Source organism: Ovis aries, chromosome 25, assembly GCF_016772045.2.
Source record: "Ovis aries strain OAR_USU_Benz2616 breed Rambouillet chromosome 25, ARS-UI_Ramb_v3.0, whole genome shotgun sequence".
Lineage (NCBI taxonomy): Eukaryota > Metazoa > Chordata > Mammalia > Artiodactyla > Bovidae > Ovis > Ovis aries.
Genome location: NC_056078.1, coordinates 43,268,224 through 43,288,902, shown reverse-complemented (window position 1 = coordinate 43,288,902; position 20,679 = coordinate 43,268,224). Strand labels below are relative to the sequence as shown.

General features: G+C 45.1%; 1 protein-coding gene across 5 annotated transcripts in view; it reads right to left on the bottom strand.

Moving 5' to 3' along the window:
- The window catches only part of MARCHF8 (membrane associated ring-CH-type finger 8), a 111,805-nt gene that overhangs the window by 17,407 nt on the left and 73,719 nt on the right, over window positions 1-20,679 (bottom strand). For all 5 annotated transcript variants that reach the window (XM_004021569.5, XM_012105579.4, XM_012105575.5 and 2 more), the window contains exon 3: window positions 6,560-6,610. In XM_004021569.5, coding sequence (XP_004021618.1) covers window positions 6,560-6,610 — 51 coding nt within the window. The remainder of the gene's footprint in view (window positions 1-6,559; window positions 6,611-20,679) is intronic.

The following is a 20,679-nucleotide window of genomic DNA, read 5'->3' as shown; positions in this document are numbered from 1 at the left end:
GACAAGAAGATGAACTCAAACGTAATGCTAAGGCTCTTCCCCTAAAGCCAACATGTTAGGTAACAAATGAAATCAGTAATCTCTTTAAGCACGTGCCCCCCCACCCCGACCCCAAATCTAAAAGAATATTCAGAGACCTGCCTGAAACCCCGTCGCCCCTCACGCTCTGCGACTCGGCGCTGGCCACCGCCTCGCACCTCACCCACTCCTGCCTCCCCTGGGGTGCTCCACACCCCACCCAGCACGACTGGCCCTTCCTCGGCTTCCTCCGCAGAAAAGGCTTCCCGCCCCTGTTATTCGCTATCTCTGTGCCCTGTTCACTTCTCCCCTGGCACCGTCAAGGTTTATAAGAAGGCGTCACTAGAACAACACGTTCACTCAGAAGTTGCTGCTATTGAGTTGTGCGTGGTGCCCTGCACACAGGGGCTGTTCAATGAGCATTTGTTGAATAAATAAAAGAAGGACACTCCGGGGCAACTGCATGTCTATTCATACGTCTAAAACAGAGGTTCTCAAACCAGCTGGTGTCAGGGTCACTTTACACACTACGAGAAAAAAAAGAAAAGCCAATGAGAGCCCCAAAGAGTGTGTGTTTACGTAGTTACATCAACCAAAGATTAGAAATTCCTAAAACACAAGACTACCAGCACACATTCTGTCAGTGGCAGGCAGGAGACACCGTCTTGCATGCCTCTCAGACTCTGGAAACTCCGCTGTACACGTGTGAGACAGCGGGAGCAACACGAGCAAACCATGTCTTCACATTGTTATGAAGGCAGTTTGAGCCTCTGGCCCCATACTCTGCCAGGGGTCCAGAGCAAAGCCGAAAGCTGCTGGCCTACAGCTATGACCGAAGCCCAACTGTAACAAATCAGGAGGAAAAAAGAAAACAGAGTCAGCCAATTTGTGAGAAAGGAGAGCCAAACAGCAAGACACTGAGCATGGAGCTTCATCAGGACCCAAAGTGAGGCTGCGTGGTGTTCAGGACACATAGCAAGCAGGCCGCCCCCGCTTGATGCCAGTCACCCTGCCAGTTCATTCTCCTCGTTTCTACTGAATGAAGTAAGTACACTGTCCTTGAGGCAGCTGCTCTCTTCAGCATAAACTGGGAAAGGCACATCTGCCTTATACTCAACCCACAGGCCTGAGCGAACTGTCTATCACTGGTTAGCTCTGTATTCAGAAACAGGGAGGAGAACTCGATCGTGACAATCAAATCAAGGTGTGTGGCCAGCGAGTCGCCACCCTAAGGCTGTGTCTACCCCTGACGTGTGACATTCTGCTACTCCTGATTCCTGTCTAATGGCAACATTAACAAGAAAGTACTCAAGAGCTCTAGGAGCTCTAGAGATCAGCTGGCCAAACAATAGAACAGCTATAATTTTAAGTGTTCATTATATACGTCCAATCTGCCTTCTCCCCAGGAATGTGTGATTAACCAGAGGCAGGCACATGATTCGTCAGATACTTGAATAAAATTAGGCAGAGCTCTAAAACACTCCGCTGGGTACCAGCCTTCGGAAACTGCTGGGGCTCAGTCACCTCACCTGGCTGCAGGGAGGAGGCGGCACGCGTGCTCCAGGCTCCGTGAGCAATGCCCAGCTTGCCGCTGCCATCTGCCTGTGGGAAGTGCTGCTAGCCCTGAACTTGTTCAAGCAACTGTGTCACCTGGACTAAATCCAGTTCCCAGAGTTGAATGAGAATGCTTCCCTCGGGGCAAGCTAATGCCCTGTCTGGGTGCTGCAGATAACTCTCCCAGAGAGGTGTTGGCAGAGGCTCGAGGAAGTACAGCTCCCACAGTGAACCTGGCCTAAGCTGATTCCTTGTATCCTAAACAATTTCATTTGGAAGCGTGAATTCTAGCCTCCTCAGGGAACCCCGAGCTTCCGCTAAGGGGTTTCTGGTCGAAGCACAGCGGCCTTCAGGGCTTCCCTGGGGGCTCAGCGGTAAAGACTCTGCCCCCCATGCAAAAGACGCACGTTCAGTCCCTGGGTGTGGAAGATCCCCTGGAGAAGGGAATGGCAACCCACTCCAGTATTCGTGGCTGGGAAACCCGTGGACAGAGGAGACTGGTGGGCTACAGTCTATGGGGTCACAAAGAGTCAGTCACGACTCAGCGATTAAACAACAACACACTAAGTTGCTTCAGTCGTGTCTGACTCTGTGTGACCCCAGGGACCGTAGCCCGCCAGGCTCCTCTGTCCATGGGATTCTCCAGGCAAGAGTACTGCAGTGGGTTGCCATGCCCTCCTCCAGGGAACCTTTCTGACCCAGGGATCAAACCCGCTTCTGTCTCCCACACTGCCAGGTGGGTTCTTTACTACTAGCATCACCCGGGAAGCCTTAAACAGCAGTGGTCCTCACTGGAACAGCCCCAACCAACACGGCCCCAGGGTCTACAGGGGCCTGCAACAGGGTGGCCAGGAGGGCTACCACTCTGTGACTGAGGCTGCAGATGCCTTCCTTTTCTCTCTACCTGAAGCACTGGATTTCCCCGGGAGGCGAAAAACCAGTTTTCTGCTGCAGTTTAACTCATCCTGGCCGGCTCCTTTCACCCTTTACGTCCTGCTGTAAGCGTCCCCTCCTCAGCCGGACCTTCCCTGGGCAGCCCTTCCGACTCTGGTGCCTCATAACTTTGTACCTTAGCCCCTTTTCTCTCCCATTCATGATTCTCCCTAAAGGTATTTTATGGACGTCTGCTTACTCCTCTCTCCACTGTTTAGTTCAGCATTCAATGCATGATGTCTGGCACAGAGTTACGTGCAGACAAAATCTGAACTCATGTAATACTCCTAAACACTGCCCTGGGCCTCCTTGTGCACCTTACGGTGGAGGGTCCTTTATGCCAGGTAATGAGACGGCTTGCAGGTGGGGGGCAGTAATGGTACAACACCCCTGGACAGGGAGTCAGGTCACCTCACCCTTACACGGCAGGCCTCCCAGGAGCAACCTCTGTGACCACCCGAGTCCCCCTGAAGGCCACGTTAGTACCTGGGTGCATTCCCCCACCAGCTCGCGCTCCAAGTAACCCAGGAGTGACAGCCATCAGTCAGAGGCTGCCCATCACTCCGACAGCAGAGACCCACCTCATGCCCTGCCTTCTCTCCAACACAAAGCCTCCCAAATCCCACTGCCTGTCAGAGCTCTAATTCACAAAGGGCAGAATCAGCACCAGTGGCGGTTGACAGAACAGGAGTTTAGACGACGTAACGAAGAACATTTTGTGAGCTTGTTAACCAGAGTGTACGGCAGACTGCACGCGACGGACTGGCACGAGCGCCGGCCTGAAGCCCGGGGACAGGCCGCGGCGGCAGGGAACGCCTCTCGACAAAGACGAAATCCCAGGCGCCTGTCCATAGACTCACCTCCCCTTGTATCCTCTAGTCCAAGGGTAGGAAGCGTCTGCTTAAGTATGTCTGCTACACTGAAGACAAGAGTTTTACATGTCTTGGCCTAAAAGTAGCCTCAAATAACAGGCTTGTTTTATAAATGGAACAAGAAAGAACTGCATTCTCAAAAACAAGCTTCATAGCAACCCTGCCCTCTGTTCTTCAGCCCCATTTAACTTGCTCATCCCTAACATACTTAAGGAGGCTTTTGCAACAAAATTTCGTGCTGATAAGATCACTGGGAAGTTAGTTGTGTGCGCAAATAAGACTCCCCACTCCTGAAGTTTTCTTTTGATCCCAGTGAAGTTGCAGGAATTTCTGCTGTGGAAATGCAAGAAGCCCAAATCTCCTTTCTGGACTATGGAAAAAAGCTGTGGGCTTTCACAGTGCTTCATTAACTCTGAAGTAACACTGTAACTAAAAAACAGAGTGAAACTCGCTCAGTGGTGCCCGACTCTTTGCAACCCCATAGACTATACAGTCCATGGCATTCTCCAGGCTGGTACACTCGAGTGGGTAGCCTTTCCCTTCTCCAGGAGATATTCCCAACCCAGGAATCGAACCCAGGCCTCCCACACTGCAGGCGGCTTCTTTACCATCTGAGCCACAAGGGAAGCCCAAGAGCACTGGAGTGGTGGGTAGCCCATCCCTTCTCCAGCAGATCTTCCAGACCCAGGAATTGAACCGGGGTCTCCTGCATTGCAGGTGGATTCTTTAACCAACTGAGCTATCAGGGAAGCCACACCTCAATTAAAAAATACATTATTGTTAAAAAATGCTAAGTATCACCTGAGCTTTCGGCAAGTCGCAGTAGTAACATCAAAGATCACCAATCACAGATCACCATAACAAATACAATAATAGGAATGAAAAAGCTTGACATATTTAGAGAATTACCAAACTGTGACATGGAGACAAGTGAGCAAATACTGTTGGAAAAATGCTGCTGATTTACTGCCTCGAAGCAAGGTTGCCACAAACCTTCAATTTATAAAAAATGCAACATTTTAAAAGTGTAATAAAGTGAAATAAATAAAACAAAGCCTGCCTGCAGTTCTTCAATCAGCAGTGAAATAATAATAAGACTGTCCTGATTCAATCAATCAAAGGTCTCCAGGGTTCACCCAAGCTTAGCAAGAGTCACTCTATTTATTGACTCACTACACTGAGGACGCTGCCACATGGCTTCTGGCTAAGACTCACAACAAGCCTGAAGGTCGTATTATCATCCTAATTTTACTCATCAAAAAATTAAAGTTCAGAGGAGTGTCCTTACTCAAAGTCACATGGCTGGTAAACCTTTGTTCACCTTACCCTAAAACCCTTACCGAGTACCTGAGAAGGCCCACACCCCAGGTTTGTGCCAAGCCCATACAAAGCTCCTCTAGACACTGTTGGAGAGTTGTGTCTAGAGAAACATTTTGGACAGCTCCTTCAGAGAGTCACAGGTCAAAGCCGGCCATCGCACTCTGACAGCAACCATGCACCCCTGCGCATTCTACAGCTCCCGCATTCCTGGCGGAAGGCACAGCGGAGGAAAGGAAAGGAGGCTGGAACGGCAGACAGGATTCACTGAAAGGTGCTCATATAAGGCGCCTAAAGCCACCCCACTGATGTGGGGGAAGGCTTCCTGGGTGGCACAGTGGTAAAGAACCTGCTTGCCAACACAGGAGACATAATGAGATGGGAGTTCGATCCCTGGATCCGGAAGATCCCCTGGAGAATGAAATCGCTATCCACTCTGCCTGGGAAGTTTCACAGACAGAGGGGCCTGGTGGGCTACAGTCCATGGGGTCACAAAGAGTCGGACATGACTGAGCGACTTCACACACACACACAGGTCAGCAATGAACCAAGACGCACTCTGTAAATGCTGCTCAGGCACATTAAGCGCTGTGGATTGTCTTCTTCTGCAAACTCAGTGGCAGACAGTCATGGTCAGATCACAAGCATGCCTGAGAGCAGACTGATTAATGTCTTCCAGGATTTCCTACATTCTACTTTTAATTCCGAAGTAGAATACAGAGTGATCCGAATAAAAGCCATTTAGCGTATAATGTGCCTGTTTTAAAGAAATTAAAGGCCCGAGGCAGCAGGCCGGGTTTTGCTGTTCTGTCCAGATCTGACAGAGACTTGGGGAGAAGGCCCACCTCTGCCAGGAACCGTCACAGACACATCTACACGAACAAGGGGTGGGTCGGAGCCCGTGTCTGGGCTGAGAGATGAGCAGGGCATGTGAGCAGCTCACTGGCATGAGAGACACTGCCTGTAGGCTCTGCGGTCACCCCAAGCGTCTGATGTACTCCTGACAGACTGCCCAGCTGACCATCCCACAGGTGATCAGGTGCTGTTGGCTGGCTGATTCACCCTCCCTGCCCTCCTTTTCCTAGCCACGTTGCAGCTGGCAGTGGTCTTGTGATCCAGTTCTCACCAGTGAGATCTACGCAGAAGTCAGGCAACTGAGTGGGGCTTCTGGGAAAGCTTTTGCCTTCTGGCTGAAAAGGGTCACTCTCAGCTGACAGACCACACAGCTAGAGTGTCAGCTAAGGTCCAGCTCCCACCCCAAGACCATAAGGTGTCAAACAAGAGGATGACAGTGTGCCAAGGAAGACGGCACACAGGAAGCAGAAAGAGCCTGGGTCCCCGGCCACATCTGTGAGCAACAGCACATCAGCCACGAGCCGTCCGCCTGCAGACATCCTGTCATCAGCTCAGCTCAGCTCAGTTCAGCCGCTCAGTCGCGTCCGACTCTTTGCGACCCCATGAATCGCAGCACGCCAGGTTCTTGCATCAGAACCACATAAATCCAAGACTGTTTAAGTCAGGAGAACTGCTGTTTTGTTACTCTCAAATGCATTCCTAATTGAGGCGACAGATTCCCTGATAGCTCTCTGAGAACTCTTTCACCTGAAAGTAAATGATTTCTACTGGAAGAAATAGGGTTTTCTCCTATTACTCACTCCCCTCAAACACATGCTCAGAACTGCCTCACTAGAAAAATATGACTGTTATATACGTCACATATAACCTGGTTCCAGAGCAGATTAAAGCAATGTATTGAGATCTTTATGTCTTGAAAAGACTATAAAACACATGCCAGGTATAAATATGAAAGAAAAGAATATAAAAACCCCAAGCTATAAAAATAACATATTTCAGTGGCACCCTACCTTAGAAATGTTGCTTGAATGACTCATGGAATGTCCCAAAGTCTTCTCATTCTGCAAGAAAACCAAATAGGTTTACTTTACCTAAGGCATCAAGTTTTGACTAAAATGGGCAAACAAGTAACTGAACATAATAATCCTACTAACAAACTGTTCCCTCAATTAGAATTTGCTGTGCACCAACTACTGTGTACAGGGCCAGCTATTAGACACCGGAGAATTCGGCAAATATGAATAAGAGTCTTGTCCCTAAAGGAACTTATAGTAAGAAAAGGACAGGACTTTTGAGCTAACTGTAAAAATACTCGGGCAATACATATCTTAAGCAGCATTCAAGAGGAGGTTCAAAGGGGTTAAACTGTGTTTCCAGTTGTGTGTGACGCGGCCCCTGCGATGAGGAGCTGCTGTAAGGCGCGGAGAAAGGAGACAAGGCCAAAGCCCCAACAATGGCGGGAGAGCACCAGTCTCTGCAGGGGCCACAGCCCACGCCCCCTGCAAGCCCACTCCTCCTGGACGAGAGAGGGGCCACAGCCCACGCGCCCCGCAAGCCCTCTCCTCCAGGACGAGAGAGGGGCCACAGCCCACGCCCCCGCCAGCCCACTCCTCCTGGACGAGAGAGAACGGAGTCCTGCTAGTCCCCTCCCTCTCTCACTCCTCCGCCTTCAAGCTCCAGTCTTTCCATCACGTCCTTCCCCACCACATGGCTCTCAACCTCAAGTCTCATCTCTGCTTCCACTGCCAATGCCTTTACGTTCCTTCATTTCTGACCTGGATTCTTCAATAACTTTCTTCCCGGTCTTTCTGCTTGTAAATTGACCTCCCTGATACATAATTGTTACAGACTGAACTGTTACCCCGCTCACAATAAACTGTGGAAAATTCTGAAAGAGATGGGAATACCAGACCACCGGACCTGCCTCTTGAGAAATCTGTATGCAGGTCAGGAAGCAACAGTTAGAACTGGACATGGAACAACAGACTGGTTCCAAATAGGAAAAGGAGTACGTCAAGGCTGTATACTGTCACCCTGCTTATTTAACTTGTACGCAGAGTACATCATGAGAAACGCTGGGCTGGAAGAAACACAAGCTGGAATCAAGACTGCCGGGAGAAATATCAATAACCTCAGATATGCAGATGACACCACCCTTATGGCAGAAAGTGAAGAGGAACTAAAAGCCTCTTGATGAAAGCGAAAGAGGAGAGTGAAAACATTGGCTTAAAGCTCAACATTCAGAAAATGAAGATCATGGCATCTGGTCCCATCACTTCATGGGAAATAGATGGGGAAACAGTGAAAATGGTGTCAGACTTTATTTTTGGGGGCTTCAAAATCACTGCAGATGGTGATTGCAGCCATGAAATTACAAGATGCTTACTCCTTGGAAGAAAAGTTATGACCAACCTAGATGGCATATTCAAAAGCAGAGACATTACTTTGCTGACTAAGGTCTGGCTAGTCAAGGCTATGGTTTTTCCAGTGGTCATGTATGGATGTGAGAGTTGGACTGTGAAGAAAGCTGAGCGCCGAAGAATTGATGCTTTTGCACTGTGGTGTTGGAGAAGACTCTTGAGAGTCCCTTGGACTGCAAGGAGATCCAACCAGTCCATTCTGAAGGAGATCAGCCCTGGGATTTCTTTGGAAGGAATGATGCTAAAGCTGCAACTCCAGTACTCTAGCCACCTCATGCGAAGAGTTGACTCACTGGAAAAGACTCTGATGCTGGGAGGGATTGGGGGCAGGAGGAAAAGGGGACGACAGAGGATGAGATGGCTGGATGGCATCGCTGACTCAATGGACGTGAGTTTGTGTAAACTCTGGGAGTTGGTGATGGACAGGGAGGCCTGGCGTGCTGTGATTCATGGGGTCGCAAAGAGTCGGACACAACTGAGTGACTGAACTGAACTGAACTGAACTCACCTCCGATTATGTTGATGCCCTAACTCTAAATACCAAGAATGTGACTACATTTGGAGATGGAAGTCTTTAAAGAAGAAACTACTAAAATGAGGCCATCAGGGCGGGCCCTAAAGCAGTGTGTCCTTATAAGAAGAGCAAATTAGGACACAGATATACGAACACAGAAGACACAGGGAGAAGACGGCCATTTATCTACACATTCAGGAAAGAGGTCCACAAGAACCTAACCTGCTGACACCTTGATCTTGGACTTAAAACTTCCAGAACAATAAGAAAATAAATTCCTGTTGTTTTAACCATCCAGTCTACGGTACTTCATTATGATATCCCTAGCAAATGAATACAGCAATATTCCACACTATGAAACTGTAAAAAAAGAAAAGAACAGAGAGAGAATGTTCCAAATGTAAATATAATTTAAAAAAAAAATACAGTAACTTTCCCTGCATCCACTCAGGCTTGCTCTAAATCAAATGAGAAGAAAAAAAAAAAAACCTACTGGAAATGGAAGAGACGATCTTATGTGTATTTTTAAAATTATCTATTCTCCATTCAGTTCACATGCCAGGCAATAACCACGGCAAAGACCACAAAATATTGAGATGGAGGCAGAATTCTTTTATCAGAAGGAAGTACAAAGGAGCGGGTGGATCATATAAAAACTCCTTTGAGGAAGAGTTGATTCCATTCCACTAAGGTTCTCCTCCAAGAAAGCTGGCCACCAAGAAAATTCTGATTTTCCCCTTCCCGTCAACCCATCAAGTCACAGATCGCTTTGACTTTCGTACACTTTGCTTCTGTGCACTTGGTATCACTAAAATGATTATGAAGAAATGTTTCACAACCTCCCACGTAGCCTGCCACTCAGCACATGTTTTGCCAGTATTGTCTTGTCTTTACAGCAATGTGTTTGTGTAATTTTGAGAATAATTTTATTATATTCTCCCTTACTTTATAAATCTGAGTACAAACAGGAATTCATATCTCTTAAATGTAGTACAATATGACAATGTTATTAAGTGTTTAGTTTCATGGGCTGTTTCTTGGGCTTAAGCTCATCACTTAGCTAGCTATAAAGGAAAAGAATAAAATTATAAGGAATGTTCAAGGTGTTGTATATCACCAATCTCTATTTCTGTGGAAAATGAGAGTCCACAGGCAAGGTAAATCTATAAACAGCGAAGTTTCATTCATGAGTCAAGAACGCCCTGGGGACAAACACAGGACACTGCTGCAAATCCAACCTAAAGGCTCATCTGCTGGCGACTCACTACTAAGTTTTAATTTAGTCAACTACATTAGAACAAAGATGCCATATACTTTGCATTATTTGTACAGAAAACCAATTATAACCACTATCAAATTACCTGCTACCTTACAAGAAACAGCCAGTTTAACACCATCTGGAAATCTACAGAGAAGTTCCAAGCAGCAATAATTCATGTCCTAGACCTTTAAAAGACGCTTATTCCTTGGAAGAAAAGCTATGACCAACCTAGATAGCATATTCAAAAGCAGAGACATTACTTTGCCAACTAAGGTCCATCTAGTCAAGGCCATCGTTTTTCCTGTAGTTATGTATGGATGTGAAAGTTGGACTGTGAAGGAGGCTGAGCGCCGAAGAATTGATGCTTTTGCACTGTGGTGTTGGAGAAGACTCTTGAGAGTCCCTTGAACTGCAAGGAGATCCAACCAGTCCATTCTGAAGGAGATCAGCCCTGGGATTTCTTTGGAAGGAATGATGCTAAAGCTGCAACTCCAGTACTTTGGCCACCTCATGCGAAGAGTTGACTTATTGGAAAAGATTCTGATGCTGGGAGGGATTGGGGGCAGGAGGAGAAGGGGATGACGGAGGATGAGATGGCTGGATGGCATCACGGACTCGATGGACGTGAGTCTGAGTGAACTCTAGGAGTTGGTGATGGACAGGGAGGCCTGGCGTGCTGCGATTCATGGGGTTGCAAAGAGTCGGACAAGACTGAGCGACTGAACTGAACTGAACTGAGACCTTTCCAACATTCATTATTCCATAGAGAACGGTGCTGAGTGGGGAGAGCCTAGCTGTTAAGCTAGGTAACATTATATATCATGATTGAGATCTAAAAGTTGCTCTTTACCTTGTGAACTTGAGAAATAAGCTTAATGATGTAAACTTTATCCTGTTTTCCTTGTTAGAACAATTCAGTATTCTGTGGTGAAAACAAATAACTAGCCCCAGAGCCCCGGAAGATACAGATGTTTTAAAGCCTCAATATTTGGCATTGCTTCTCTACTATTTGGTAGGAAATTAACCATTCAGTTCCAATAGACCGTAGTTTTTTCAAAACATTGCTCCGTTTATTTGGACCAACTGAAAGGAAGCAAGTCCCCGGATTCACTCCAATCAGTCTCTCATCCCTTCCGTCTTTATTTGCTCTGCGACTGCCGCCTACAAACTGAGCCAGGCACGGGGTGCTGACAAGCCAGTCCAAGTCTGAGGCTGCGCCGGGTCTGCGGGGCCGCTGCAGCGCCTAGAGACGGCGTCCCGAGGGCGCGCAGCTGGGGGAGAGGAGAGAAGGAGACCAAGAGCACAGGCGCCAGCGGCGGCAGAGCTGGCCAGGCCATCCCCGCGCAGCCGACGGGCTTCTAATGAGAAGAAGGGAAGCTTGCCAACATCAGTACCAGGACCGGGCATGAGGAATAAGAGAGCGCGCTTCGCTGCAGCTCAGGCTGGAACTAAGCGTTAGCGCCCAAGCGGTAAACCCGGGCAAACCTCCACCCCGGCTCCAGCACATCCCGCCACTGCCCCGCGGGCACCGCCATCTTCACAGAGGAGAGCCTCACTGCCTGCTCCCTCCGCAGAGAAGCGCGGGGATGCCAGGCCACACACCTCCCCAGCTGGCTCTCACCCCTGCCTCTCTCCGTGGGCTCTTTTTCTCTACATTCAACAAGAGAACGCCTCAGAACACAGTTCCCCTTCTCATCCGTTGCCTCTTTCAGACCAGTCCTTCCGAAACCTGCTACATCTGAATTACCTAGGGATCTTGCTGAAATGCAGACTGGTAGGTCTGAGGACAGCTGAGATCCTGTGTTTCTAATGAGCCCCCAGGCGACTCCCATGCTGCTGGCCCCCAGGCCACATTTTTTTTTCCAAGTATTTTTTTTTTAATCTCCAATTTTCTTTTTTTAATTTTTATTTTTACTTTACTTTACAATACTGTATTGGTTTTGCCATACATTGACATGAATCCACCACGGGTGTACATGCGTTCCCAAACATGAATCCCCCTCCCACCTCCCTCCCTATAACATCTCTCTGGGTCATCCCTGTGCACCAGCCCCAAGCATCCTGTATCCTGCATTGGACATAGACTGGCAATTCGTTTCTTACATGATAGTATACATGTTTCAATGCGATTCTCCCAAATCATCCCACCCTCTCCCTCTCCCTCAGAGTCCAAAAGTCCGTTATACACATCTGTGTCTCTTTTGCTGTCTCGCATACAGGGTCATCGTTACCATCTTTCTAAATCCCATATATATGTGTCAGTATACTGTATTGGTGTTTTTCTTTCTGGCTGACTTCACTCTGTATAATCGGCTCCAGTTTCATCCATCTCATTAGAACTGATTCAAATGTATTCTTTTTAATGGCTGAGTAATACTCCACTGTGTATATGTACCACAGCTTTAGATGCAAGTCTGATTGTTAATCCGGGGCCAGAATAACCCATATAGGCTCTGACTCATGTTTTAGAAAAGTGAATCATGACTCCTGACAATGTGAATTTCTCTTTAAAAGATGGCAGTGAGCTCATAACTGAGTTAATACAAATAAATCAGTCAGGAAACAGATCGATAAACAGGTTTGAGAAAAACAGTTTGAGGGTATAAGAAAGCAAAGTTCTGTTAATGTTAAGAAGTTACCAAATCACAAAGATAAAGACAATCTCTGTTGAAAAATAGGGGACATTTCCCAATTTAATCGGTTCTGTCAATGATTTTGCAAGTCTGTATGTGACTCCAGTGAAATGGCCCTGGGGGCGGAGCCCAGATGCAGAGCCTCCTGAGACCAAACACACCACGAAGAGGCCAAGAATCAAGGAGGAGACAGTGCAGTGGGCCGGCTCAGCAAGCCGTGGGGAATCTGCACCGAAGAGTCAGACGACAGAGCCTCCCTCAGACCCTGAGCACAATCAGTTACGTCATTAAACACCCCCCCCCCCAACTTATGTGTGAAAGACACTGGTGACTAACCAAAATCCACCATCTCCAGCAGAACTCCAACAACGTTCTGAGCAGCAACAGAAGCAAAAGTCCTCACGTCCTCACACGATTTTGATTAAGGGTGAATATGTAAGATAGTTCTAAAGACATCACCCCTGATGTTTTCTGGGAGCACAGTTTCCTTTCCTGATGCAGCTGCTATTCCATTCTCTGGCATTCCTCCTGCCCTCCTCCACCCTGGAGGGGCACAGCATCTGCCATGTATACCCCATGGCATATGCCAGGGGGTACAGCAGTACCTTTAGTCTCAGGACTCCTTAACAACATAAAATATTACTGAGAACTCCAAAACCCTTTTGTTTATGTGGATTATACCTATGGACATTTACTATATTCAAAATTAAAATGGACAATTTAAAAGATGAGACAGTGCACTAAGTCATGTCCGACTCTTGCGACCCCATGGACTGTAGCCCGCCAAATTCCTCTGTCCGTGGAATTCTCTAGGCAAGAATACTGGAGTGGGTTGCCATTTCCTTCTCCAGGGGATCTTCCCGACCCAGGAATCGAACCCAGGTCTCCAGCACTGCAGGCAGATTCTTTACCGACTGGGGTTGGTGGGGGGGTGGCAGGGTGGTGGTGTAAGAACAAGAAAGCAAATAGAACAGGGTGGACAAAGAGTGGGCCGACTGAGATTGACGGGGGCTCTACCTGGATCCGTCCTGCCATGGCCCCCCGCCCCTCGCAGGCTCCCAACAATCACAGGGGTTTCAGGAATGCACCACACAGGACTGATCAGTGAAAGGACGCACCACACAGAACTGATTTGTTAAATATCACCCCTCCCTTACCCTCTGCCCCCAGCATACTCCCTAGAGTACTGCAGGCAGGGAAGACCTAAACCACTGGGAGGAATCCCTAACACTTTTCCAGAGCAGAATGCGGCCAAGTCCAACAAGGGTCCTTCTTTTAAGGGTTTTGGGAGACTAGACACTGCACTTTTATCAGTGTCGGCGACGTTTGTTTGCAGCAGATTCAGCTCCAGGAGCTGCACGGTTGATTGCCGGAGGGGTTAAATAGGTATCTCTTAATTCATTTAGAATTAACAATAATAAACCCGGTTAAATAACATTTCTACGAAAACCAACTATTTTTTCCAAAGTCAGCAGAGTAGCATGTTTTCACACTTTTATAAACCTTGTTATTGTCTAATTAATAGAAGACAGCTGCGTTCTCAAAGCTACTTATGCATTCAGTCTCCTCTGACACATTGTTTTGATTGAAGTAAAGACTATTTGGCTTTACACAGTTATGAAGTTAGAAAAGGAGTATGTATTTTAGTAACCATGAAACAACTATGGATATTACTTTGTACTACACAAAAACTCAGCAATTACCTGGGACTCAGACTCTGATACTAATGAATTTTTAATACTCTAGTAAAATCAACTGCTCCATCTTTCTTTGAAACAATATCTTAACCATGCATGACTTTGTAACATCACACACTGGCCATTTAGAAATTACTGGCTCACTGAATTATGCAAATCTCCAAGATTAACACATTGTATTATGCAATATCAAAAAAACCCCACACTCGTTAATATGACCATCAACTGTATCAGAAGAATCTTTAATTATCGAAAAGCTACTAAGCTCACTGTGGTGGATAATGTTTATCATCACTTTTAAAATGAGTTGCCATTGCTTTTCAAGTACCCATGCTCTGATTTTTCTTTTAAATGTTCAAATCTCCTGAAAACTTCTGGGTTTTGTCCACACCAAATCAACCCTTAAATGTAAAATAAAACACAACAGAAGTCTCACTCCTAACCCTGAGACTTCCCAAGGGGCCTGAGAAATGACAAAGATGTGTCTTTTTTTGTATCCCTATCCTATGAAGGGAGAGACACTGAGACTCGGTTTACCTGATTTGTTACTACTGATGAAATGTGTAAGAAGTTATGAGTGAAAAGAGATTCGTGAGCAAGATATATTCACGCTCTATACAATATTGTTGTCATCAGACATAATTTCTGTTTTTCAACGTTAACTTGGTCACTTGAATCTAGCATCATCTAGGGCATGGTTCTCAGTCAGGGATTCCCAACACTTACTACGGAGCTTCATTACTATGCAGAAAGTTTAGGACCTGTTCCAGGCTTACTGAATCTCTGTACTTGACAGTCCTGATAAATCTGTGTTGTACTCATGGTATGTTTATGTCTAAGGATTATAATGTGTCAAGATTTTTTCTCTGCAAAGTTTATGCTCACTCATTCTTATAAACCAGATATACTGTTCACTGCATTCTTTGAACACAGAGTTAATTATGTTTATAATTATTTCTCCAAAATTGGGGGGTTGACTTAATTATCATGCTTTGCATGTGAGAGAAATAACCAGATTTCCCTGCCAGTTACATTTTTCTTAAATTCTCTGATCAAATATTTCATTTCTAAAATGATCGCGAACAGAGTAAGCAGGGCCATCTAAGTCTCTGCCATCTACAGACACTTCCTATTATTTCAGTCTGATGTCTCCCCGAAGCCCCTAGCAATCAGCTACAGGCTACATGGCTGTGCCAGAGGCTCACTGAAAAGGACTCTGCCAGGTACTTTTCAGCACAGCCTTCGGATAGCATCGTTTAAACAACCCTGAGACCACACCAGTGGACCAGGTCATGATTTCCAGAATGCGTATCAAGAGTCAATGGAATAAGAATTAATCAAATAAGGTTAAATGAATTGCGGGAATATTGTTAGTTTTGTTTCAGGCTTTCTTGATATTGTCTAAATGTTCTATTTTCTAAATATATTAAGGAAGCCTTTTCTCTTTCCTTTAACTCACAATTCAATAGACTCTGCTTTCGTAAACTGAAACAAAATAAACCCTGTCAATGATCTTATTCTTCCTGTCTGGAGCCCTCCAGAATTCAGAAACTTTTACTGCATATTCTTATTTTCATAAAAATAAAGTTATCTGCATAAGTTTCAATAAGAATCTGTCCTCTTTCTTACCAGGACATAATTGGAAACACTGAGTTTGCAACCAAGCTCACATTTAAGGATGGTATTCATTCAATCAGATATGATGAGGCACATTTCAGGAACTTAGGTTGCATTCTCGGACCCATGAATGCAAAGCCTTTTGGGAAGACTGGCTTACAGGGTTTCCAGCCTTACAGATAAGGACAGAAAGCCACTTCCTGGCAGGCCCAGAATACTTGAAATATTTATGAAATATCAAGAAATTAGAAATTTTTATAGGTACTGTAGGTGAAATTGGATAGCAAGTTCTTGGCTTGGCCACCTAAAGTTAGGACCACAATTAATGAAGCTTTAAAAAATCCAATTTGATATTCCTTAGGAAAACTTACAGAAAAGCAAACTTAAGAAGGACTGTAAGAGAAATTATCACTTTTATTGTGCCTATATATATATACACACACACACATATATATATATAAAATCATTAGGCCAAATATAATAGTATCTTAATTTTGATCAACAGTAATTCTTCTATGAGATTTTATTTTTTTATCAAAAGAGAGAAGGAAAAACTGTTGAGTTTCAGTCAAAAACTGTTGAGCTGTGTGCAATTCTTTCTGCACTGCAGACACTCGACAGATGTCCTCGGAGAGTGACTTTGACTTCCACCCCTCACCCCCATGGAAAAACCAGCTTTATCTCCATTTGAAATTATCTCAATATTTCCTTTACATAAATTGATGCTCTTTTGACTCTTCCTTTGAACTGGCTCAGCATCAACTTAGTTCTTTCATATCACATGAATAAAATAAATTCTTAATATGTGTTCATGAAAATCATGATTTTACCCTTTCCTGAAATATTTTTTCTGCTTTTTAGCTCATCTTATCTGTTTCATTCTTTTCGTGTGTGGTGAAACACATAGAAAAGTCATCATTCCAACCTTTCTAAAGCACACAATTCAGTGAGATTTAGTACACCTGCAATGCGCAGCAACCATCTTCACTCTCTGGTTCTAAAACATTTTCATTCCCCTAAAATGAAACCTCCTCCTCTCTTTCAAGCCCCTCCATAACAATCATTTACCGCTTTCTCTCTCCGTATTTTACATAAACGGAGTCAGGCAAAAAATAATGTGGCCTTTTGTGTCTGGTTTCTTTCACTGAATACAACGCTGTCAAAGCTCGCTGACGCTGCAGTATGTACCAATACTTTATCCTTTTTGTGGCTATATAACATTCTATTGTTTGGATTTGCCACATTTTGCTTATCCCTTTGCGAAGGGAAAGAGAAAGAGATCCTTCTCTGTCTCTATACACATAGTGTTTTGTTAAGGCAGCCCAAGCAGACTAACGCAATTGGTAAAAAGGATTTGGAAAAAATTATGCAACAATCTCTACCTGAAAAATAGAAGCAAAACCTAGGCAGTTTTAAGGAATAACAAAAACAGCACAAAATATCATTTTACCAAAAAATTCAAACTTAAAATCTAGGGCGCATTTAGTCATCACAATTTTAACTCAGAAAAAAATATGGTGAAAACCTACAATTTCTAAAGCTGTGTCTCAACGAATGGGCTAATGCGACAAGAAGGCAGTGGCGCCCACTCCAGCGCTCTCGCCTGGAGAATCCCAGGGACGGAGGAGCCTGGGGGGCTGCAGTCCACGGGGTCGCGAAGAGTCGGGCATGACTGGGCGACTTCACTTTCACTTTTCACTTTCATGCATTGGAGAAGGAAATGGCAACCCACTCCAGTATTCTTGCCTAGAGAATCCCAGGGATGGGGGAGCCTGGTGGGCTGCCGTCTATGGGGTCGCACAGAGTCAGACACGACTGAAGCGACTTAGCAGCAGCAGCAAAATAGTTGCCTTCAGTGAAATACAGCCTAAATTCATCATAGTGTGATCATCTACTTCATTTTTTAAAACTGTACTGTTGCAAGAATAAAGTGACAAGCAACTAAAAAATTTGAGCTTGTCAAGCATAAAACCCGATCAGCTAACCAACCATTTGTTCTTGAGCCATTCATCTATGTTTTCTGGATTCAGTTTTGTTCTTTATAAAGTGGGTTTGTGTGGGAGTGGGGAGGAGAGAGAAGTTAACAGAGATAACTTCTTTTCATTGCACAAGGAGCTCTCAAATGTGATATTATCTATGAGGAAAAAGTTGCCCTGCTTAGCTCCACTCAGCACCACACACCCTGCTGTCTTAAACTTACCCTAGAAGTTATGAATAAACAGGTTTATAGTTTAAAAAGCCTCTGACACAGACAAATAAATTCAATACCTTTTAAAATGTTACATGTAACATGGCATGATTATATCCCTAATAATGTCTTGATGAAAATAATCCTTTTCAAATCTATTTTTCCATTAAGTAATTTTCATTTTTTGAATATAAAGTAAAATGAACAATTTTAATTCCTGCTATTTGAAAACTCTTTATATATCCAAAAATACATAAATCCTTGAAGTCAGCTGAAAAATCTTTATCAATAAAATTCAGACTACATTTTTATAAAAGTTATTATAAAACAACTTCCCTGATACTGGGTTTTTGAGAATTCTCAAGTAAGTAACTGTTGCTTCAGTTTATTCTTTTTGTTGGCTCAGAATATTATGCTCTCAAATTCATGTGTAATTTTATGCCAGTTTACAATCCATATAGATATGATTAATAATAAATACTAGTTATTACTTTAAAAGTTACAGAAGTGGTAACACTGTGACTACGACCACCTTTGTAGGAATGATTCTAAGCATTCTTTAGAATAGAATGTTCTCCCTTAGGGAACACATTTATCAGCTACTATGTGCCTGCACTGTTCCAGGCCCTTGGGAATGATGAGTGAATGAAATAAAGATCCCTTTCTCTTGCAGAGCTTAAGAAATGATGCAGAAGGAGACTGCTGATCTCTGACTGTGTCAGAGCTCTCAGTGCGTGTGGTTAAGGGATGTTTGCTTACTTAAGAGTTTCAAACTATAAACAGTATTTCATGATCAAATATATATATCCCATTTGGCCCAGATTCCTGGAGACTGACTTTTTGCATCTTTACTATTTTTGTCCCTCCAGCTCAAGAGCATTTCATAGCCTCAGCAAAGTTAACAGACAGAGAGAGCATCCATACAAAATTAGACAGACACGCAAACGGCAACATTAGAATGTCCCCGCCAAATGAAATTACATGTCTGGCCTACTGAGAAAGACAGGGCAAGAGCGAGGCAGCGTACGCACGCAGACACACACACACACAGTAAATAAGACCAACAAACAGAACAAAGGCCCTTTGTCACCGTTCATCTTTTATGCATTTTCCATCTTATGAGAAGCTAAAAGACCTTCCCAGAATGAATGCTCCGGCAGAAAGGACCAAGGTGCTTTTCCTCTAGAAAACACAATGGACCCTGCAGCTGCAGTCACTCACATTATAAACTAAGTTGTCTTTCTCATGGTTTTCTAAAGCCATAGTTCCATGATTTTAAACTGCATGACCAATATTAAGTCAATAAAAAAGCCATGTTGTTTTTTTTTTTAAAAACCGCATTTTTTACACCGGGAGTAGGAGACGGCATTGAAAAATACACTATAACTTATAGACTTACATGTGTATTTCAAGCAAGAATGCTTTTCACAATTTCAAGGAACAGTTTTGTCAGAAACAAAGTACACACTTGAAAAATGGAAATAAACTGCTAAGCCTCTCTAGCTGGCGACCTTACCAATGAGGCCCCCTTTGTGCAAATCCACTTCTCTGCAGCCTTGTTCCATGAGGCCTAGTGGCGTCCCTGAGATGGACGAGGAACTCGGCTACCGCGAGCAGGGCAGCTCTCCTCCCTGAAGCTTCATCTTCTGGCAAGGAGCGTCAGGGAGTCCTCAGGGAAGCTCTCCGCCAGCAGCATGCTCCCTGGCCCTGCCGGCGGCGGCACACAGCAGCGGCCGCCCCACAGCCGCCAGCAGAAGCGCTCCGTCCCTGCTGCCGGACTTGTGAGGGCTTGCTGGAGCCCACGGCATGCCACTCCTGTGATCCAACCGGACTAACTACTTCCTCCAGCTGATTTCCTAGGCACTAGGTGGTGAGTGAATAATTCATGACAAGTCCATTCCAGCAACCAATTTCTGCTCTACGATCCACTACCCCCCATGGCAATTTATAGTGATTCTAAGCCATACTTGGTGACAGGCAAGACACAAAAGTTCAGTATTCTGGTCAAGTAAAGCAAACGTTAGTGGATTTGTTTGCTCTTCTTTCGTGCTAACCTATCACCCGGACTTACTTGAGAGATTTTTTTTTAATGTAGAAAATGTCAATGATTAACCATAGGTGTCTGACAGAACACACACACACACACATTTCTTTCCACAGAACCTGTCCTACAAAGTGGGCTCTGGTTGCAGGAAAGGCAGTTTGCCCTGAGCTCAGCAGGTCAGGATTTACATTTAACAGAAGACCAGTTCCTGCAAAGCACAGAAAATCATCGTGCGGTGGGGGAGGGGAGCTTTTAGTATCTCTGCCAGGAAACAAGTTGCTTCAAAGGGGAATTTTCCTGGGCTCTCGGGCTATAAATAATCTTTCGTCTCATTGGTATTCTTCTAGGAAGAACATGGACGTTCATTTTCACCGCTTGTCAGTGCTTACGCATTTCCAAGTGAGTGCTGTCTAAAGCGGTCAGTTTTCTGTAACAAAAAAACCTAACTCCAAGAGGAAGTTGAACAGAAAAACTGAAGGCCCAAACTTCTAGTTCAGCTCTGCCTCAGGGCTCCACTGGCCCCCTACCATTTTCACCTGTTAGGGTCTTTGTTTTTTTCTTCGGCACTCACTGAGTTTCTCAAGACTGCGCTCCGTCAGCAAGTTGATTTCTCAGCCACGATCATTCCATTCCTTTGTTGTTCTCAGTCAGTAAGTCATGTCCGACTCTTTGAGACCCCATGGACCACAGCCCACCAGGCTCCTCTGTCCTGGGGTTCTCTAGGCGAGAAGACTGGAGTGGGTTTCCATTTCCTTC